Source organism: Nuphar pumila, chromosome 11, assembly GCF_984573655.1.
Source record: "Nuphar pumila chromosome 11, dmNupPumi1.hap1.1, whole genome shotgun sequence".
NCBI classification, from domain to species: domain Eukaryota; kingdom Viridiplantae; phylum Streptophyta; class Magnoliopsida; order Nymphaeales; family Nymphaeaceae; genus Nuphar; species Nuphar pumila.
This window is the reverse complement of record NC_143259.1, coordinates 107,469,748-107,489,962: the sequence shown is the minus strand read 5'-3', so window position 1 is coordinate 107,489,962 and position 20,215 is coordinate 107,469,748. Positions and strand designations below refer to the sequence as shown.

The window sequence follows — 20,215 nt, the reverse complement described above, 5'->3', positions numbered from 1 at the left end:
TGCCTCGTTATGGTATTGTTGTAAAAATTAGGGTCATCTATGTCATTGTGCGTTAGAAATACACTTGAACTTTTTTTTTTTTTATAGTTAATTAAAAAGATCTATAATTCACTTTTGCAAAGCTGCCATTAAATAATTAAATGTTGTAATTACCAAAACATAGGCGTGGTTTTGATCGCTGTCAAAACCTTAAGTGCGTTTTTGGGGAGAGGCCAAAAGGGAGATGAAGAAGGAAATGGGGAGGAAGCATCTGATGAAACCCACCGTCGCTGCCGCCTTGATCTGCCTCAGCTTCTACGCCGTCCTCACCCTCACCCTCTCTCCCCCCAATTCCCCCTTTTCCGACCACTCCGATCCCATCACTGAGCTCCCTGATCGCCTCCTCCTCCCCGGAGATCCCTCCGCTCCCCGCCCTGCCATCCGGATCTTTTTGTATGATCTACCCCGCAAATTCACCTACGGCGTCATCGAAAGCTACCTCCTTGCCCGGGACGCCCTGAATTCCGCCGCCCGCGGCGACGATTCCGCCCTCCGATACCCCGGCCACCAGCACAGTGCTGAGTGGTGGCTTTTAACCGACCTCCTGAACGCTTCCCGCCCTGCGGAATCTCCCGTGGTTAGGGTTTCCGACCCCGAGGAGGCCGACCTCTTCTACGTGCCCTTCTTCTCGTCGCTGAGCCTTGTGGTGAATCCGATCCGGGGGATCGGCAATGGTGTGGTTTATAGCGACGAGGAGATGCAGGAGGAGTTGATGGAGTGGTTGGAAAGGCTGCCGTATTGGAGGAGGAATCTGGGGCGGGATCATGTGTTCATCTGCCAGGACCCAAACGCTCTCTACCGCGTGATCGATCGCGTGAAGAACAGCGTTCTTCTGGTTTCGGATTTCGGGCGGTTGAAAGCCGACCAGGGATCTTTCGTGAAGGATGTCGTTCTTCCGTACTCACACCGGATCAATCCCTTCAAGGGGGATGTTGGTGTTGAGCAGAGGAATTCTTTGCTCTTCTTCATGGGTAATAGGTATAGGAAAGAGGTAAAAATCGATCTTTTACCGTGTGAATTGATGATTTTTTTTCATTTAACTTAGGTAAGCAATTTTTTTCTCGTTTTCTGTTTGATTGTCTTTTCATATACGTGTGTGAAAATTCATTGAAGTTGTTTGCTATAGCACGGATTTTATATTTATTTAAATTTTTTGTTATGTAGTAAGTAGTTCAAATTCCCTCAGTGTCTTCAGAGTGTAGCTGTTAGTTAATCTTATTGTTGTGCTTGGAAATTCTTGTAGTAATCATATGTTCTCAATTGTGACTATTGCACAGGATGGTCATCTGAAAGTTGTTTTTGTGTAGATGGCACCTCATATGATATGTCTCGAAAATTAAATGCGATTCACCTGTATATTCACTTTCTTATTTTAAAGCTGGGATTAAGCAGGCCCCTACAAGTATAAAGGAGAAATGAATGCACAATTACAATTCAAACCTCTATGATTTACAGGAGGAATATAATGCTGTTATTTTGTTTGCTTTTAGTCTTACATATTATGTTGCCAGTTTGGTGCCATCTTTCTTTGTAATCCAACATTCAAATATGTCTTACAATCTTTCTTATAGTCCATTGTTCAAAGCTCATGTGTGAGCCACACACACACACACACACACACACACACACACACACACACGCAAACAAAGATATACCTATCCCACTATAAAGTTTTCTTGGCCTTAACACCCCATACCCATGTCCGATACCATACCAACACCCGTATCCATATCTAGGTAACATAGGATAAAAGAGAAGCCAAAGTTAAATTCCTTAGCTTTTGCTATAGAGGAAAAATCAGGATCCAACCTATGCACGAAGGCATTTGAACAGATGGTCTATAGAGAAAGCCACTCTAGAAAACTTTAAGAAAAGAAGTGCAGCTTTGGCTAGCTACTCCTTTTATCTGTAAGTGGAAGAAATGGCTGCATGCCTCTTTGTGCTATTTGAATTTGTAGGGACTTGAGATTTATAAAAGGTGGGTGGAGGATCTTAATGGAAAAGCAACTAAATGCAGAGGGACTTGCCATTGGGAGAATGTCTTAGAAGGGTCACAAGATGCATGGAGACATGATATTTTGAAAATATAGTGACAATATAGCTGTAAATTCATAAAAAGAGGAAAAATCTCTCAATTTTGTTTAAACATCAGAAATTTATATATATCGCAATAATATCATGATATTATCAGATACTTTATGTGTACTGTATTATCTAAACATGTTATTTTATTATTTATGCTATTTTATATTTTTTTAAACATCCAGATTTTCTCAAGATTTATCAACTAAACCTTATCACAAGAAACTGCCTTGCTGAGATATAGCCGAAACCAATATTTGTGGCTACTATATATATATAGTCACTAGAATATGAAAACTAGAAATATGGGCATTTCCAAAGATTTTTTTTTGCAAATCCAACCACACATTGTAAATTTGCTAGGAATCAATTGTTGGATCATGTATTTTTGATGAAAGAATACATTTTTTGAATACTTGAATATTTATGAAGATTGTGAGCCATTGATTTTAAAGCCTTTAAAAAATCTCGCTTATTCATCATAATCGGATGATTCAAGAGCTGCTCACCTTAAAAAACCAAGCATGTAGATTACATCCATAAGGTTAGATTTAAGAGAAAAGAACAAAAAATCCGTGAAAATTGTGGTTCTACCTATAGTTCACATTTTGGTGACTATATATATGTGTGCATGTGCACGTCTGTGTGTGTGTGTGTGCATATGAACGTGTGATATTGGATGTCACAAACTGAATTGGTTACTTGCCTTTCTTGAAAGCAAATATCTAGTAGTATGAATGTTTAGGGTGCTTTGCAAACTGAATTGGTTTCTTGCCTTGTACTGAAGTATGTGGAAGTACAAAACAATAGCCTGCAAGGACTTACAAGAACATAAACACAAAGTGCACATGCACAAGTCCTCTAAGGAACAATACAAAGAGCCAACATAGGCAATACAAGCAGTCACTATAGGCAATACAATGCACTAAGGCACAAGAACAAGAACAACAATAAAAATAATAACATTGTATTCATAATAAACTCACAAAGGAGTTAGAATGCTTAAAAAAGCATTAAAAACAAATGAGGGTTTTTACCCCTATTTATACACAAGAGGTAGTCTCAATAGAGTTGTTGGACCAGTCCAACAATTAGAAATAGAGTTGTTGGACTGTTCCAACAGCTCTATTTCTAGTTGTTGGACTATTCCAGTTCTATTGACTAGTCAACTCTATGTTGACTAGTTAAAAAAGAACCACGTACTCAAGTATGTATACATAGAGATACATGTATATATATTGAATATATACATTTTAAAAATTACATGTGTAAAATGATCAAAATGCCCTACATGGGCAAAACCTATTACAATAATAAAGCAATTAAAAAATATGTAATATATACGTATACACTCATATATCAATATACATTATAACACTCTCCCTCTAACTTATAGTGTGATTACCAAAAGTTAAAAAAACAAACAAACAAAGGGAATGATTCAAGCAAGGTACACCATTAAGATAAACACAAGAAATATACTTCAAAATCAATTTTTAAGAATTTCACAATTAGACAACCATAATCATAACAGCAGCATATTTTTCAAGAAAACATAAATTCTGAACATATATTAGACATAAAATATCAATAATAATAAACAATTTAGCAATAATGTCTCAAAATATTGGGTAAACATTTCAAATAAGATTCCACTCATTAATTATACTAAGCAAAATATGACATGTAAGCACTCAAGGGAGTTTACAATAATCATAGATTAATTAAATTCATGCAAAACACTCAAGACAACCAATGTGGAACAAATCTTAAATATATTCAACATATATATATCCAACATGCAATTAAAGATATTTAAGATTGATTCTGAATGGAATTTAGACTCACCCAATATACCTCCTTAGCCACCTTTCTCATGCAACCCACTATCTTATTCCACATTGATTCTCAATCCTCCTCGAGACACCAATCAGTTTCCTTAACTACCTGCTCTACAAGCATTCCTTGTTTAGCTCATTTCAGTGCCCCCCACTTAATTTTAGGATCTATCCTATGTCTATCCCTTTTGCGGCATTTTCTAAATCTAAGATCTAAAATTAAGACTCTATGTTGTGTTGCTATACTTTCTCCCGGTATAACCTTACAATCGATGCAACAACCCCTAGCTCTCTTTCTAAGTAGGAAAAAATCTATCTGACTCGTATTAACCCCACTTTTAAATGTTACTAGGTGAGACTCCCTCTTCCTAAACCAAGTGTTGGCTAAGATCATATCATATGACAAACCAAAATCTAAAATCCTTTCTCCACTTTCGTTTCTTTCTCCTATACCATAGTCTCCATGGATACTCTCAAATCCATCCCTACTAATGCCTACATGTCCATTAAGGTCACCGCCGATGAAAAGCTTTTCTCCATAAGATATCCCTTGTACTACTCCATCTAAATCTTCCCACAATTGACGCTTAATGAAATCATCTAAACCTACTTGAGGTGCATAAACACTAATAATATTAATAATATCCGTACCTAATACTAATTTAATAAGTAAAATCCTATCACCATTCCTACGGACATCAACTACATTATCTATAAACTCACGACTTATAACAATCCCTACTCCATTTCTATTCCTATTTATTCCTGTATACCAAATCTTATATCCCCAAGGTTCTATCACTTTTGCTTTCTCACCTACCCATTTGGTCTCTTATAGACATAAAATATCAATCTTTTGCCTACACATAACATCTACTAACTCTACCAACTTACCAGTTAAAGACCTTATGTTCCAAGTGGCTAACCTAATTTTATGGTCTTGAACTATCTTCTTTACCCCCACTCGTCCAACAAAGTGAGGGAACCCTTGCTTATTTGACACCACACCCGGGCGCCGGTGTGACGCGTCGCTTCTGGGCGAAGAAAAGATCACAAAATAAATATGAGTCTCAGGCATATTTTTGTTAAAATATATACATATATATATATACATATACTTATATATATACATTCGTATATATACAAGTATATGTATACATATATGTATATATATACATATTCTAATTTATTGAAATACCCGATAGGGGTATTATTGTAATTCTGTCATTGTACCTTTCTTTTTCTTTTTTATCTTTTTCCTTTTTCCTTTTTCCTTTTTCCTTTTTGCTTTTTACTTTTTACTTTTTTGTCTTTTTATTTTTTCACTTTAAGATGACCACAAGGGGCCCCACTCTTGTAGTCGTTGGGGCCCCAACGGTCATATTTCTGACCGTTGGAGCTCCCAACGACTACAAGGGAGCCCCCTTGTAGTCTCTTCTTTAGAGCCTCCCTCCTCTATAAATAGAGGAGGTGTTCTCCTTCTCATGTATGGGTTTTATACCCCTCTCTCTTCTCTTCTTCAATAAAATCCAACTTATGACTTTAAGTCATTTCCATATTTGAGAGTTTTGTGTGTGCACATTTGGTGTTTGTGTTCTTGGCTTTAGTGGTTACTCTTTAAGAGTGACATTTGCTCTATTGGTGCTTCCGCCTCTTTTCATTACATGGTATCAGAGCTCGGTTGGTGATTGGGCTTCTCTTTTATCATCTTGGAACGCGTGCCTCTCAAAGTTTTTGAAGAAGAGAAGAATATTTGGTGCCGATGGAACGTGACTCTAAAGTGGAGCTCTCTTTTAAGCTAAATGGGTCCAACTACCTCATGTGGGCCTCCGCTATGGAAAATCACCTAAGAGGTAAGAAACTTTGGGGTTTTGTTATGGGAACTACTCCCGAACCCTCTCTTGTTCTCACCAAAATTGAAAATGAGATTGAGAAGGCTTTAGATGGCGATGAGCGCATCAAAGCCATTAATGAACATCAATCCAAAATCGAGGATTGGGAAAGTAACCACGCCAAAATTTTGGCATGGTTTATGAACAATGTAGATCTTAAAAATTGTGCTAATATTGCCAAATTTAGAAGGGCCAATGAGGCTTGGTTTTTCCTTAAGGGTATTTATACCCAAAAGGATCTTGCTCGATAATTTTTTTGTCAAGAGAAAATCCGTTCTACCAAACAAATGGACATGAGTGTCCGGGACTACTTTAGCTCTCTAACCCCCCTTTGGGATGAGCTTGCTCTTCTTGAGCCTAAGTGGGTTGCTCCACAAGATATTGAGCTAAGAAGGGAACAAATTGAAAAGGAGCACTTTTTTCAATTCCTTCATGGACTTCGCCCGGAATTTGAACAAGTAAGGGCATCTCTTCTCCATAGAAGCAAAGCCCTACCTATTGAAGATGCCCTTGCCGAGATATGTCAAGAAGAGACTCGACTTGGTTTGAGCATTAAGAGTGATGATGTTTTGGCCGTTACTAGGCCCGGATCTAATGTTAAAGCATATAGACCTCCCCACTTTAACAAAAATAACTATGGACCTAGAAAGGGGATTATATGGCATTATTGTAATGAACCGGGGCACATAAGACCGGTTTGCCCAAAGCTTAAAGGAAAAGTTGCCGCGGTTGGAGAAGATTCTCCAAAGAAGGAAGAAAGCACCAAAGAAGGAGATATCAAAGAAACTCTAAATCACATCTCCGAAGTTCTCCAACATCTACTCAAGGCTTCTCCTTCAACATCCGGGGCCGCCATTGCCTACTCTTCATCTCCTCCAGGTATGTGGATACTAGACTCCGGTGCTTCTTTTCATATGACATCTCATAAAAATTCTCTTTCAAATATTTTTTCCGGACCTATATCTTCTTGTGTTTCAACGGCCGATGGTACATCATTAAAAATTGAAAGTATTGGATCTCTTAATTTTAAAAACTTTTTTGTTCCTAAAGTAAGAATCGTTCCTAAAATAAATTTAAACTTTTTTTCCGTATCTCAAATTACCGATCATGGATGCCAAGTCTCTTTCTCACCCAAGGATTGCACCGTGCAGGATCTCCAGTCAGGGAAGCTGATTGGGCAAGGCCATAGAAGGGGTGACCTCTATTTTATGGATTTTTTGACTCTTCCATCTAAGCCATCGTGCAATCTTGTAAAGGACAAAAGTATTGGAATATGGCATGAGAGACTTGGCCATCCAAATTTTGTAAAAATGTCTCTTTTTCCGTTTTTGAACAATACTTGTAAAGACAATCACATGACTTGTAAAGATTGCATTTTTGGAAAATCTAAAGCTATTCCATTTTCACAAAGAAGTTACTTTACCACTCGGCCATTTGAACTTATTCATTCCGATGTGTGGGGACCTTCCCCTATTTTGTCTAAAGGTGGTTTTTCGTATTACGTGGTATTTATTGATGATTTTACTCGATTCACATGGATTTACTTCCTAAGTCGTAAATCCGAAGTTTTTTCTTTCTTTAAAGAATTTCATGCAATGGTCAAAAACCAATTTTTGGGAAATCTATCTATTCTTAGATCCGATTCGGGAGGCGAATATATGTCCAATGATTTTCAAACCTATTTGAAAGAAAATGGAATTTTTCACCAACGTTCTTGCCCCAACACTCCGCAACAAAATGGCCTTGCGGAAAGAAAGCATAGGCACATAATAGAGACTACAAGAACGTTATTAATCTCAAGAAACATTCCAAAATCTTTTTGGGCCGAAGCGGTTCTAACCTCTTCATATCTTATCAATAGAACTCCTTCGTCCTCCTTGAAAAATCTTTCTCCATTTGAAAAACTTTACAATATGTCTCCCGATTATAAAAGACTAAGAATTTTTGGATGTAAATGTTTTGTTTTAACCCACAAGAATGATAAACTTTCCCCTAGGGCTATTGAATGCATTTTTTTAGGATATGGCGAAAAACAAAAAGGATATCGATGTTTTGACATACTTAAAAACAAGCTTTATATCTCTAAAGATGTCACATTCCTTGAAGAGGAAAGTGGTTTTTCGCACCAACCAAATGAAAATATTGATTATTCATTCTTATTTGACTTATTGCCTAAAGATGATCATATTGATCCTAATGAATCCCTTAGTGAAGATCTTGTTGAACATCCAAGCGATGATCAAAACTTAGAACAAAATGTTTCAAGACAAATACAAGTCTACTCTAGAAGGAATGAAAGGAATCCTCCTTGTGCCCTTGAAAGATTTTCCCAAAATGACTCCATCGAAGAGATTTCTCAAAGAAGGTCAAATCGGATTTCTAAAATACCAAATAGATTTGTTTCTTATGACTCTTTTTCGCCTAATTTTCGAGCATGTCTACTTGCTCTTCACTCCTTTCATGAACCATCTCATTACAATGATGCTAAGCAATATGCTCATTGGAATGATGCTATGCAACTTGAACTTAATGCCCTTAAAAAGGCACAAACTTGGGAAATCATTGATCCTCCCAATAACAAGAAACCCATTGGATGTAGATGGGTTTTTAAAGTGAAAACTAAGAGTGATGGTTCATTGGAAAGATATAAGGCTAGGTTGGTAGCCAAGGGATATGCCCATGAGTATGGGGTAGATTATGATGAAACCTTTGCCCCCGTTGCTCGAATGACTAGTGTTCGAGCTCTTATTGCTATAGCCGCAGTTAAAAAATGGCCAATCTTTCAACTAGATGTCAAAAATGCCTTTTTGAATGGTAATTTAAATGAAGAAGTGTATATGGAACCGCCTCCGGGTATGGATTTAAATGGAAAAATTTTGAAATTAAAAAAGGCCTTATATGGTCTTAAGCAAGCTCCTAAAGCTTGGTATGATAGGTTTAGTAATGTATTAATAAATTTAGGTTTTTCTTCTTGTTATACTGACACTGCTCTTTTTGTTAAAAGGACAGGTGACTCCATTATTATGCTTCTGCTATATGTTGATGATATGATCATCACTGGGAATGACAAAAAGGGAGTAGATAATGTAAAGACCATGTTAAAAGAAACTTTTGATATGTCTGACCTTGGTTATTTGAGATATTTTTTAGGGATTGAAGTGGCTTATTCCCCGCGAGGATACATCTTATCTCAGATGAAATTAGCTGCTGAAATTTGTGCCAAGTCAGGAATATCTGATGAAAAGAAAGTTGAGACTCCTGAAGTCATTAATGCAAAGCCGAGACTTGAAGATAGTGTTCTTCTCGAGGATCCAACCCCCTACCGTCAATTAATCGGATCTCTCACTTATCTATCCATCACACGTCCTGACATTGCTCATGCGGTTCATGCAGTAAGCCAGTTTCAGCATGCACCTACTTCAGTTCATATGGCAGCCGTATTAAGAATTGTCAGATATATCAAAAATACTATATCCAAAGGACTCTTCTTATCCTCTTCCTCCTCTCTTGACTTAACTGCTTTTACTGATGCTGACTGGGGAGGAAATCCCAATGATCGGATCTCAATAACCGGTCTATGTATTTTTTTAGGTGAATCCCTCATTTCGTGGAGATGCAAGAAACAACAGAAGGTCTCACTGTCATCCACTGAAGCTGAATATCGGGCCATGGCAATGACAACTATGGAAATCGTATGGCTCAGAAGTCTCCTTGCTGACATGGGCGTCCCCATTTCTACTCCCACCAAGCTCTGCTGTGACAACAAAAGTGTGATTTACATTGCTAGTAATCACACCTTTCATGAGCGGACCAAGCATATTGAAATGGACTGCCATTATGTTCGAGACGAATACCTCAGAGGGACTATCTCATTACCATTTGTTACTTCAGAGCATCAACTAGCTGACTTCTTCACCAAGGCGCTCCCAACTCCACGATTCATGTTTCTCCTTAGCAAACTTTCGGTCTTCTCCCCGTAAAGTTTGAGGGGGCGTGTTAAAATATATACATATATATATATATATATACATATACTTGTATATATACATTCGTATATATACAAGTATATGTATACATATATGTATATATATACATATTCTAATTTATTGAAATACCCGATAGGGGTATTATTGTAATTCTGTCATTGTACCTTTCTTTTTCTTTTTTATCTTTTTCCTTTTTTCCTTTTTGCTTTTTACTTTTTTGTCTTTTTATTTTTTCACTTTAGGATGACCACAAGGGGCCCCACTCTTGTAGTCGTTGGGGCCCCAACGGTCATATTTCTGACCGTTGGAGCTCCCAACGACTACAAGGGAGCCCCCTTGTAGTCTCTTCTTTAGAGCCTCCCTCCTCTATAAATAGAGGAGGTGTTCTCCTTCTCATGTATGGGTTTTATACCCCTCTCTCTTCTCTTCTTCAATAAAATCCAACTTATGACTTTAAGTCATTTCCATATTTGAGAGTTTTGTGTGTGCACATTTGGTGTTTGTGTTCTTGGCTTTAGTGGTTACTCTTTAAGAGTGACATTTGCTCTATTGGTGCTTCCGCCTCTTTTCATTACAATTTTTAGGTTAACATCAACAACATTTCAAACATCACAAATCATACAGATCTTTCACATTTAATATTGACACCTTTCATATATCTGCATCTACAAAATTTAAAAACGAATACCATACTTGCGACGGTCGTCTTACTCGCATCTCGTGGCCACTGTTACCAAACTGCTCTGATACCAATTGTAACGCCCCAAAAATTTTAACCTTAATTATAGTTTAAATATTGAAATTTCGAGACCATTTTTTTTATAAGTATAAGTAAATCAGATCTTATAACGCGGAAACAATTTTTAAAAACGGTTAAGACTTTGGGCGCGGTTACACTGAAGATAACAATCAAATCAAAATGTACGGGATATACACATTTCAAACCACGTACAATATAAGACTGAAATATGAAGAGTTTTAATTTCATTGCAAATCAGAGTATGAAAACAATACTTCAGTCTCTACGTGATCAAGTACTTAAAACAAAAAATCATGAATACCAAGATCGCAAGGTAAGAGTAGACCCTCGATGATGCAGCTCGACCAGCCCTTCGCTCCAACTACTCATCATATTTTACCTGCATTACCTGTCCTCCATAAAACGGGGTCAAACTCGCTAAAGTCTGGTAAAGCAACCCAAACTCATACTTAAAGAAAACATATCAAGCATTTAAAGGTAAAGATATATTATTCATCAATCGTCAAGTGATAAACAAGGGAACAACGTCCTATGAGTCATTCATTTCAAGCATTCGAACATAAAGCATTTCATCACTTAATATTCTATTCAACTTTAACTCACGTAATAAAGCATAATCTATATGCATTCAAGTCATACAAGTCATCGTATAAATATATAAATATATATATATATAGAGAGATGCATCTAAGACATTCAGATCATTGCATCATTTTTATATGCATTCATAATTCTTATAAACTATAAGTCAAATCACATTTGACCATTCCAACGTGAAACACACGCACATACCTTATAAGTAATTTAGTTAGATATTCATGATACACATCAATCATGATACATAAGTATGATATATTTACTCAGACAATCATAATGCAATCATTTGCAATGAAACTATGTAGGCATGATGTATCATTCACCTAATAAGTCAAAACTAGTCATTTGTAGGTGTGATGTGTTATTCACCTATACACTAAAGCGTCACAATCATAACCTCATATCAAGATCTGAAATTAATAAAGATCTGATTATCATATCTGAGTTCAATATATAATCATGCTATAATAGAAAAACTAAATCTATAGATTCATAATTGGATATCTCAATCAACTCAAAAGATCATCACAATTCATCATAACATTTCATTTATTCTTCACAGGAATATACCGTCTTCACGGGCTACCCGCTCTTGGACAATGCACTTCCTCATAGAGACTTACCGCTCTAGCCGAATTACCTGATCTGCCATGCACACCCTCACAAAGAATCTTTTGGGAACAGTTCCTCAATGGGTACCATATCCAATGAAAACTATTGTGATACATGCATCAATACAATTGACCACTCTCAGGGTCGATAGCCATCAACACGAACATAAGCATGTATACAATCAAAGCATCACATCATACATCACTTTATATGACATTAAAATTATAAAATCACACGTTTAACCAATAAGACTTCATGAACCAAAGTTCACTATTGAACTTAAACATTTATCGCATGCATTCATAATTTCATTTCACGTGGCATTTAAATTATATCATACATAAGCATATCATCCTACGCATCATATCATCGTCACAAAGAACATTGCACTTCGTAAATTGAACCTCGAAGCTTGCGTAAACAAAACATGAGTTCTATGCATGCATACGTGAATATGCACATTTCATAATACGAAGCAACTAAACCTCAACATACATAACTTTTACGTTGTTCGAGATTTGCACACACGATAAAAGTCATATGCATTTTTCACCACATGAATCGATATATCACTTTAGATATAATTGTGTAAGGGTTGGTCAAAATCTCATTGACTATCCTGCCGTACATCATATGCATATATTTCTCAATCAAACAAGATATACAAGTTCAAAACAATTTATAACATTCGCATGCATTCTTCTATACAAGAATAAATGAGTCCATCATATGACAAGACAATATATATAACATTCACAATATGCATCGAACAAGACTTATACATATTCATAGTAGTTATATGTGCACTATGTATCAAATTCATACAAACATACAAAACAATATAGTATGCGCAAACCAAAGTATGATGACACACATTGCGTACATATTATACATTCATAAGTGCACAAACATTCAAACCCGCACACAGGTGTACCTGAAGCAAACACACTCCATATTCTTCTAACTACAATCATGACAAGCATGATCTCCGAACTACAATCACAAGAGTCCTAGATATCCACAACTAAGTGAAGTGTGTGAGGATAACTTGTATTTGCATTTCATTTAGATATTCAGTGCAACATTATGCTTACACAATTATTGCCTAAACATGCTCTCTATAAGTTCAGTTAAGGTATCTTACCTTAATAATGTGAAGAACAATGAATCGAAACTCAAAAGACCAAGGAGTTTTGAAGTCCGCAAAGACCGCTACCCAAGCAATACAACGAACCCTTCTTGTGCGATCGCAAATGCCAACAACTAAAAAAATGCCAATTATAACAAGATTAGCCAAAAATAGCAAATTACCCTATAAATCATTACCAAGAGCCAAATAACACACAAATACCCTCAAATAATTTACAAACTCCATAAAAAATATATTTAAATATAATATATATATATAGTGATTTATAGCCCAAAATAGTTCTATAAATGCAAATTATACCCTGATTGGTTTGAATGAACAAATGAATATGTAATAAATAAATAAATGAAATTCAAAAGCTAAAAACACATTTCTAATTTGGAGATAAAAAAACGAGTTCTTTATTTATTAATAATCCTTAAAAATTACGGGTTTTACAGTACATATCAAATAAAGCAAGTTTTGAAAAACTAAGATTCAAACTAGATCTCATAAAAGCATACATATATAATTTCACAAGATCAAACAAATATTATAAACCTTATAAAATATTTAATAAAAATAAATCCAACATTATTTTTTTTTAAACATTTAAAGATTTTAGTTTTTTATAAAAATAACAAATAATTTCTCAAAGATAGAAAAAATGAGTGTTTTCTCGTGCATAATGCATGAGATAGATAACACAAGTAACACTTAAAGATATAAGATACATACCGGGTCAAGATTTTCCTTGAATCCAAGCTATACAATGATCATGAATCCTTCACGAAACACGAACTCAAACAAAATAATCCTAAGACCCAGAAGAGGCAAAATACCGAGAAGGATTTCGTGGCTCTGATACCATGTAATGAAATATGCGGAAATGCAAACTAAAGGCTTCCAAGGGCTTACGAGATCATAAACACAAAGTGCACATACACGTACATAAGTCCAACTAAGGGACAATACAAGACCCCAAAGGCACAACAGAAGCACTAAGTGCATTCAAGACATTACAAAACTAAAGAGAAAAATACAAAACATAAAAAATATTCATCTTATTGAGCATGAATGCTTAAGAGAAGCATTAAAAAATGAAAGGGGATAAAAGCCCCTATTTATACACATACAAGAGAGAGGGAGACCACAATAGAGATGTTGGAAAAATATAGTTGTCGTATCAATAGCGCTATTGACTAGTCAAAAAAGAACCCAACTCTATTTGGTATTTGACCAAATAGTCCCTATAAAAACAGAAAATGATAAAAAGAAAAGAATAAAGTAAAAGTATTAATGTCCCCCTAATGGGTACAACCTATTACAAGGACTGAAATGACCAAAATACCTCTAATGGGTATTTACCTATTACATCATTATAAATAAAATACGCACACACACACACACACACACACACACACACACACATATATATATATATGTATATATGTACAATATGAACAAAATATATATATGTATGTATAAAAATACATATATATATATATATATACATGTACAACTTAACAGTATCTAGTAGTATGAATATTTAGGGTGCTTTAATTAATTAATTCTTGCACTGAAGCAGACAGCCATGGAATAGGATCCTTATGGGCTAACAGAAAATTGCAATCTTAAATCCTGCATGGATCACAGAGGGCTTTGAAAAAGAGAGAACTTTAGCTGACAACCAGAAGTTCTCTGAAGAGAAGCAATAATTTGTGGAGTTGACAAAATGTTCCCCTGCTGTTTGAAACTAGGCTTCCTCATAATAAGAATTGCAAATGAAAGAAACTATGGAGTGACTTCTACTAGAAGAGTAATCTTGATGAACAAGCAAAGAGAGCCCTCTTTATTATACTTGGAGAGATGGAATGGTTTCTACAATTCATTTTGCTTTGCATCAAAATGAGCTGCTTTTTATGTGCTCCATGTTCACTTGTTTGTAGCTTTGTTCTCTAGCAGCACACTTATAATGATTTGTCAGCTTCTGTACTTGTTCAACTTTCATTTTTGTCCATTAAAAGTCACTAGTGCTTGCTTCTTCTCACTAAATCATGTCAAAAGCATACTAGCAATCCGAGTGCATGCTCATCAGAATACAAAAATATAGTATGGCAATGCTATGGCTAATTTGAATTGATTTTTGTCCTCTACTTGGAATATTTATAGGGGGGGAAAGTTCGTGATATGCTTTTTCAAATATTGGAAGTGGAGAAAGATGTTGTAATAAAACATGGGACACAATCCAGAGAAAGCCGGCGCATGGCTACACAAGGGATGCATTCTTCCAAGTTCTGTCTACACCCTGCTGGAGATACACCTTCAGCATGCAGACTGTTTGATGCCATAGTGAGCTTGTGTGTTCCTGTTATTGTTAGTGACGATATTGAGTTGCCTTTTGAGGATGTGATTGATTACACAAAAATTGCTATATTTATCAACTCCGAGAAAGCTGTACAGCGAGGATACTTGGTTACAATGTTGAGAGGGATTAGTTCAGAGAGGATTTTGGAATATCAGAGAGAGCTTAAACTGGTAAATACTCCTTTTCCCCTAAAACATGTCTTTTCTTTGATCTTTGTTGCTTAAATTTACCTAATAGCAGTAGTGAGAACTTGTCTTTTGATTAATTTTACATTTACGAAGGTGTTGTTTCTAGTGTATGTACTCTATATAGTGACTGCCAGTTAAATTTCAAATGTGAATAACTTAGTTTTCAAAAGCGGCACCTAGGCAGAATGTAGGTTGTCCCCACCTAGGCCTTAGGGACATAGTTGTCATTTTAAAAAAAAAACTCTTTTTTTTTATTCTTTTTCCTTCTGCCCCAAAAGCTTTCTTTTTGTTCTCTCATTTTTTCTTCTTCTTTTGCTTTTCTTTTTTTCTCTTTTTCTTCTTCCTCCTTTCACCCCTCCGCCTTCTCTTTATTCTTCTTCCTTTTTCTCCTTTTCTTTTTTTTCTTGTTTTTTTATTTTTTCTTCTTCTTCCTCCTGTCACCCCCTCCACTCTCTTCCTTTTTCTTCATTTTTTTCTTTTTTCCTTTTTATTTTTGTTGTTTACATGTATGCAGTGTTGTTAAAAGCGTTGAGGCGTAGCGAGGCGCTCCACCAAAATCTGAGGTGAGGCGTAAGCCTCGAAGCGCAAAGCGTAAGCCTCAAATTTTTTTTAAACTTAAAAAAAACTATAAAAATTATCTAAATTTATAAATAAATAAGAAATGCTTTATTGATGAAGCGCCAACCAACACGAAATAAAAAATCTCAAATAAATACGAAAAAATATGAGATTAACATGTAAAAGTAATATTAATGCAACAACTTGATCTATATAAGTATCTAATTGCATAAATATGAGCATTCATTCAATAAAAAACTAACATTAACAACAAAATGCATATTAACACTAACAACATCATGTCATAATTAAAAAATGCATGTTAACATTAACAACCAAATGTTAATGTATTTGTCCAGAATTCTTCAAAATGAGAGTGTTAACATTCACAATTACAACTGAAAGTCCCAAAAAACATATAAATGGTCAATAGCTCTATGATATGAATTAGGGCCTAGGCTCTTGTTGTGTCTTGTCATCATCAATATTTAAGTCTTCAATATCATCATTTGAAGAATCCATATAAATAGGTTCTTCTTCATCTTCATTCTCTGACTCTTCATCATCTACACTTTCTTCATCCACGTCCTAAATTACTTCTTTTGCTTTTCTTTTTTCTTCAATAAAAAATCATGTATTAAATATTTATGTTATATAATTAAAAAAATACATTTATATTCATAGCTAGGTAAAAGGAATATAACTTTACCTCGATCTCTTGAAGACATGTCTTGCCTAGAACCACTTTGTGAAACATGAGGTGAAGTGACTTTTTCAATAGGCACATGCTCAATCGCATTTATGTTGAAGTTCGGATCCAACCATGAATCCTCCAACCAATTGGGATCACTTGGCAACACTAGATCTTCCTTCTCCACAATCCACTCATCGTCTAAGTCTATATGCTCTAGACATATAAGGTCTTTGGTAGCCCTCCTCTTCATATTTCTCTCTCTTAATTTCATATTGTACATTACAAAAACCAATGCATTCATCTTCTCTTGTTCAAGTCTATTTTTTCGTTTTGTATGCACCTATAATTTCAAATCATTGATAATCAAATATAAGATAATTAAACATATAAAAATGTATTTCAAAAATAAAATACAAAGTCACAAACCAATGAGAAAGTACTCCAATTCCTCTCACAGCCCGATGCACTGTATGTCAAACTTAAAATTCGAATTGCAAAATTCATTAACTCAGGATTTTCGTGCCCAAATGAACTCCACCAATCAGCTACATTCAAATAAAATAATAAAAAATTGATAAAAACATTAAGAATGTCATAATTAACAAAAACATAAAAAAATATTGACAAATAACAACATAATTGCAAACTTACCAGGACTTTTTAATTTTCTTGTTGTAACAGCTGCCTCTCTGTCAAACAAGCTTTTTGCCTTTTTAAATGCATCGATTTGTGTTGTAATTTTCAACCGAATATTTGCATCAGAAACTATTTTTTCAACACAATCATAAAAGTCACCCATAACTTCTCTATCAGGGTTGAAGTTGTCAGCATAATGAAAATGTGAATTTAAATAATAGGCAGCTGCATGCAAAGGCTTATGAAGTTGCAAGTCCCATCGTCTATCAATGATATCCCAAATGGGTTTATATTTTCTTTCGACATTGTCAAGGTTTGAAGCAATTTTCTCCTTCGCTCTATCCATTGCCTCATACAAAAATCCCATAGCAGGTTCGTCTGCATCAACGAGTCGCAACACTTTCACGAGAGGTAGTGTAGCTTTAATTGCATATGATATGGCAGCCTAAAACTTATGATCATTAAGAACAATATAAGAAATGTTTTTAGCATCCGATTTTTTATAATAATTAGATGTTCTAAAATTTGAAGATAAGAACATCGACTTTAACTCTTTCTTATAACATCCAATACTATGAAGTGTAAGATATGTTGTGGCAAAACGAGTGACGCCTGGACGCAGAAGTTTTTTCTTGTTTGTGAATTTTCTCATTAAATTTAATACCCATGCATGACTATAAATGTATCTTGTAATTTTTTTTGCCTTTTCCACTGTATCTTTAAAAATTGATATCTTTCCAATATCTTCTAACATAAGATCCAAGCAGTGGGCTGCACATGGTGTCCAAAAATATGTTTTTTCTGCTATTAACATATTTTCAGCTATCACATAATTTGGTGCATTATCTGTAATGAATTGCACCACATTACTTTCACCAACTTCTTTAACAACTTCTTCAAACAGCTTATACAAATTTGCACCAGTTTTTTTCATGTCACTGATGTCAACGGACTTCAAAAATATTGTTCCAGATGAGCTGTTTACAAGAAAATTAATTAAGTTTCTTCCTTTTCCATTTGTCCAATCATCTGCCATAATACTGCAACCAACCTTTGGCCACTCTTTTTTGAACTTTTTCAAAATTTCATGAGTACAATCTACCTCGTCCTTCAAAATCCACGTTCTGATTTCATGATAAGAAGGTGTTTTGAACTCTCGCCAATAATTTGCAATAGCTTCTACCATTGCACCAAAATATGGACTATTGCAAAGATTAAATGATAAGGCATTTGCATAAAAAAATCTACCAATGGCACGACATACATTTTTTCTTTCATCCCTTTTGAAAGCAATGTTTATTGTGGTTTGTCGTGCTTTTTTGTTCACAAAAAGGTCCATAGGACCAGCTGTACTTGTTTTTGCATCACTGCCTGATCCACTAGTTTCTTTATTCACATTATCGCTGGTTGATGATCCAAAATAAACACTTCTTCCGATATCCAACTTGTTTTGTTCTAACTCTTCTTTTTTTAGCCTCTGATCCTTTAGATGATGCTGAAAAAATCTTTTCACGTAAGGTGGAACCGCTTCGCACATGCTTACACTATGCTTTGTGCCAGCTAAGTGATGTTTTAGCCTATAGATGTCTCCTATAGTCTCTTTATGACAATAATTGCAAATTACATGTCCTACGAGTTTGGGATCTTTAGTAGGATTTGGAACTTTAACTCCATGATCTCATCCTACATCTTTTGCCATTGTTCAACTGCAAAAATACATAACACAAAATATATATTAACATCATGCATTCTGCTGACCACATTACATGAAAACAAATGCAAAATAGACAATCCTGGTGTATAAGCTATATAGGAATCCTAGAAAAAAAAACATAATTGAGCAACAGGAGCTATGTTGCTCATGTGTGCCAAAGTAATAGAAACAAAACAATGACGACATACATAACTCTTCTGAAATGTAACATACTAATATACAACATGCTAACTGAAGGCATAGTAGTCAGGAAGTTGCAAATCTATCAAAACATAATGTGAGTTGAAAGGTTCTTTAAGTATTTTGTCCATCTTAACAAGGTTTGGTCCGTTGCAGGTTTTGTAAACCAAACCCATGATTGTGATCTCTTTAGTTCTTTTAGTTGAAAACACATACCACATTAAAAAATTATCATGTTTAGTCAGATTTTTTAAAGAAATCTAAAAATCAACATTTGTCACTATAAGTCAAAAACGATGGAAGCGAAAAGATGGCTACTTGTGCATGTCCAGAGACTAGAGTATTTCTATATTTGAAGAGGCAAGGAATAACATCCAAAATATTTTGAATCCGTAGTCACTAAATTAATACATAAATACAAACAAGGCTAAAAGGTGACAAGAAAAACACGAGTGACAGCATGGCAAAAAAGTCATTAATAAGACAATAGGAACAGAAGCCAACAGTAAAATATTCATATAATGAACCTACTTTTTAGTTTAAATTAGGCCGAGTGCGTCTAGTGGTCTAAATAGTTGACATGATAACCTTTCATAGTGGAGAACCAAAGAGTGATGGGAAGAGTAAAACAATCTCTCAAGAAAAAAAAGAAAGAAGAAGAAGATGGGAACAGTAAAACAAAGCAAAAAGCTAAGCAGATGAAAAATCGACTTAACTTCAAATCCCCTAAGGCCCTAATATTATCTGTCACCTGGAAGTTCAGAGACATCCAATTCATAACAAGAAGTATGCCAGAAGTATATTGCTTGTCATACAATAATCAAAGAAACAATCTTCTAAATTTTTAGCTACAAACTGAAAATTCATATCGTGAAGAGAGAATTCAGACTTATACTAATTCAAAGACAAAAACATACACAGATTTTTTGTTTCTTTAACATC

General features: G+C 35.1%; 1 protein-coding gene and 1 long non-coding RNA gene across 2 annotated transcripts in view; one reads left to right on the top strand and one right to left on the bottom strand.

The window, feature by feature from the left end:
* Window positions 1-223: 223 nt before the first annotated feature.
* Window positions 224-20,215, top strand: part of LOC149822734 (putative arabinosyltransferase ARAD1) — a 32,953-nt gene continuing 12,961 nt past the window's right edge. Inside the window, exons 1-2 of the mRNA XM_089980358.1 lie at window positions 224-1,030; window positions 15,108-15,473. Of these exons, the coding sequence (XP_089836484.1) occupies window positions 224-1,030; window positions 15,108-15,473 (1,173 nt within the window). The remainder of the gene's footprint in view (window positions 1,031-15,107; window positions 15,474-20,215) is intronic.
* On the bottom strand, window positions 15,975-17,210 carry LOC149822735 (uncharacterized). Its single transcript, XR_016425731.1, has 2 exons — window positions 17,170-17,210; window positions 15,975-17,083 (listed from the first exon to the last, which is right to left on the bottom strand). It is a non-coding gene; the product is annotated as an uncharacterized LOC149822735 (long non-coding RNA).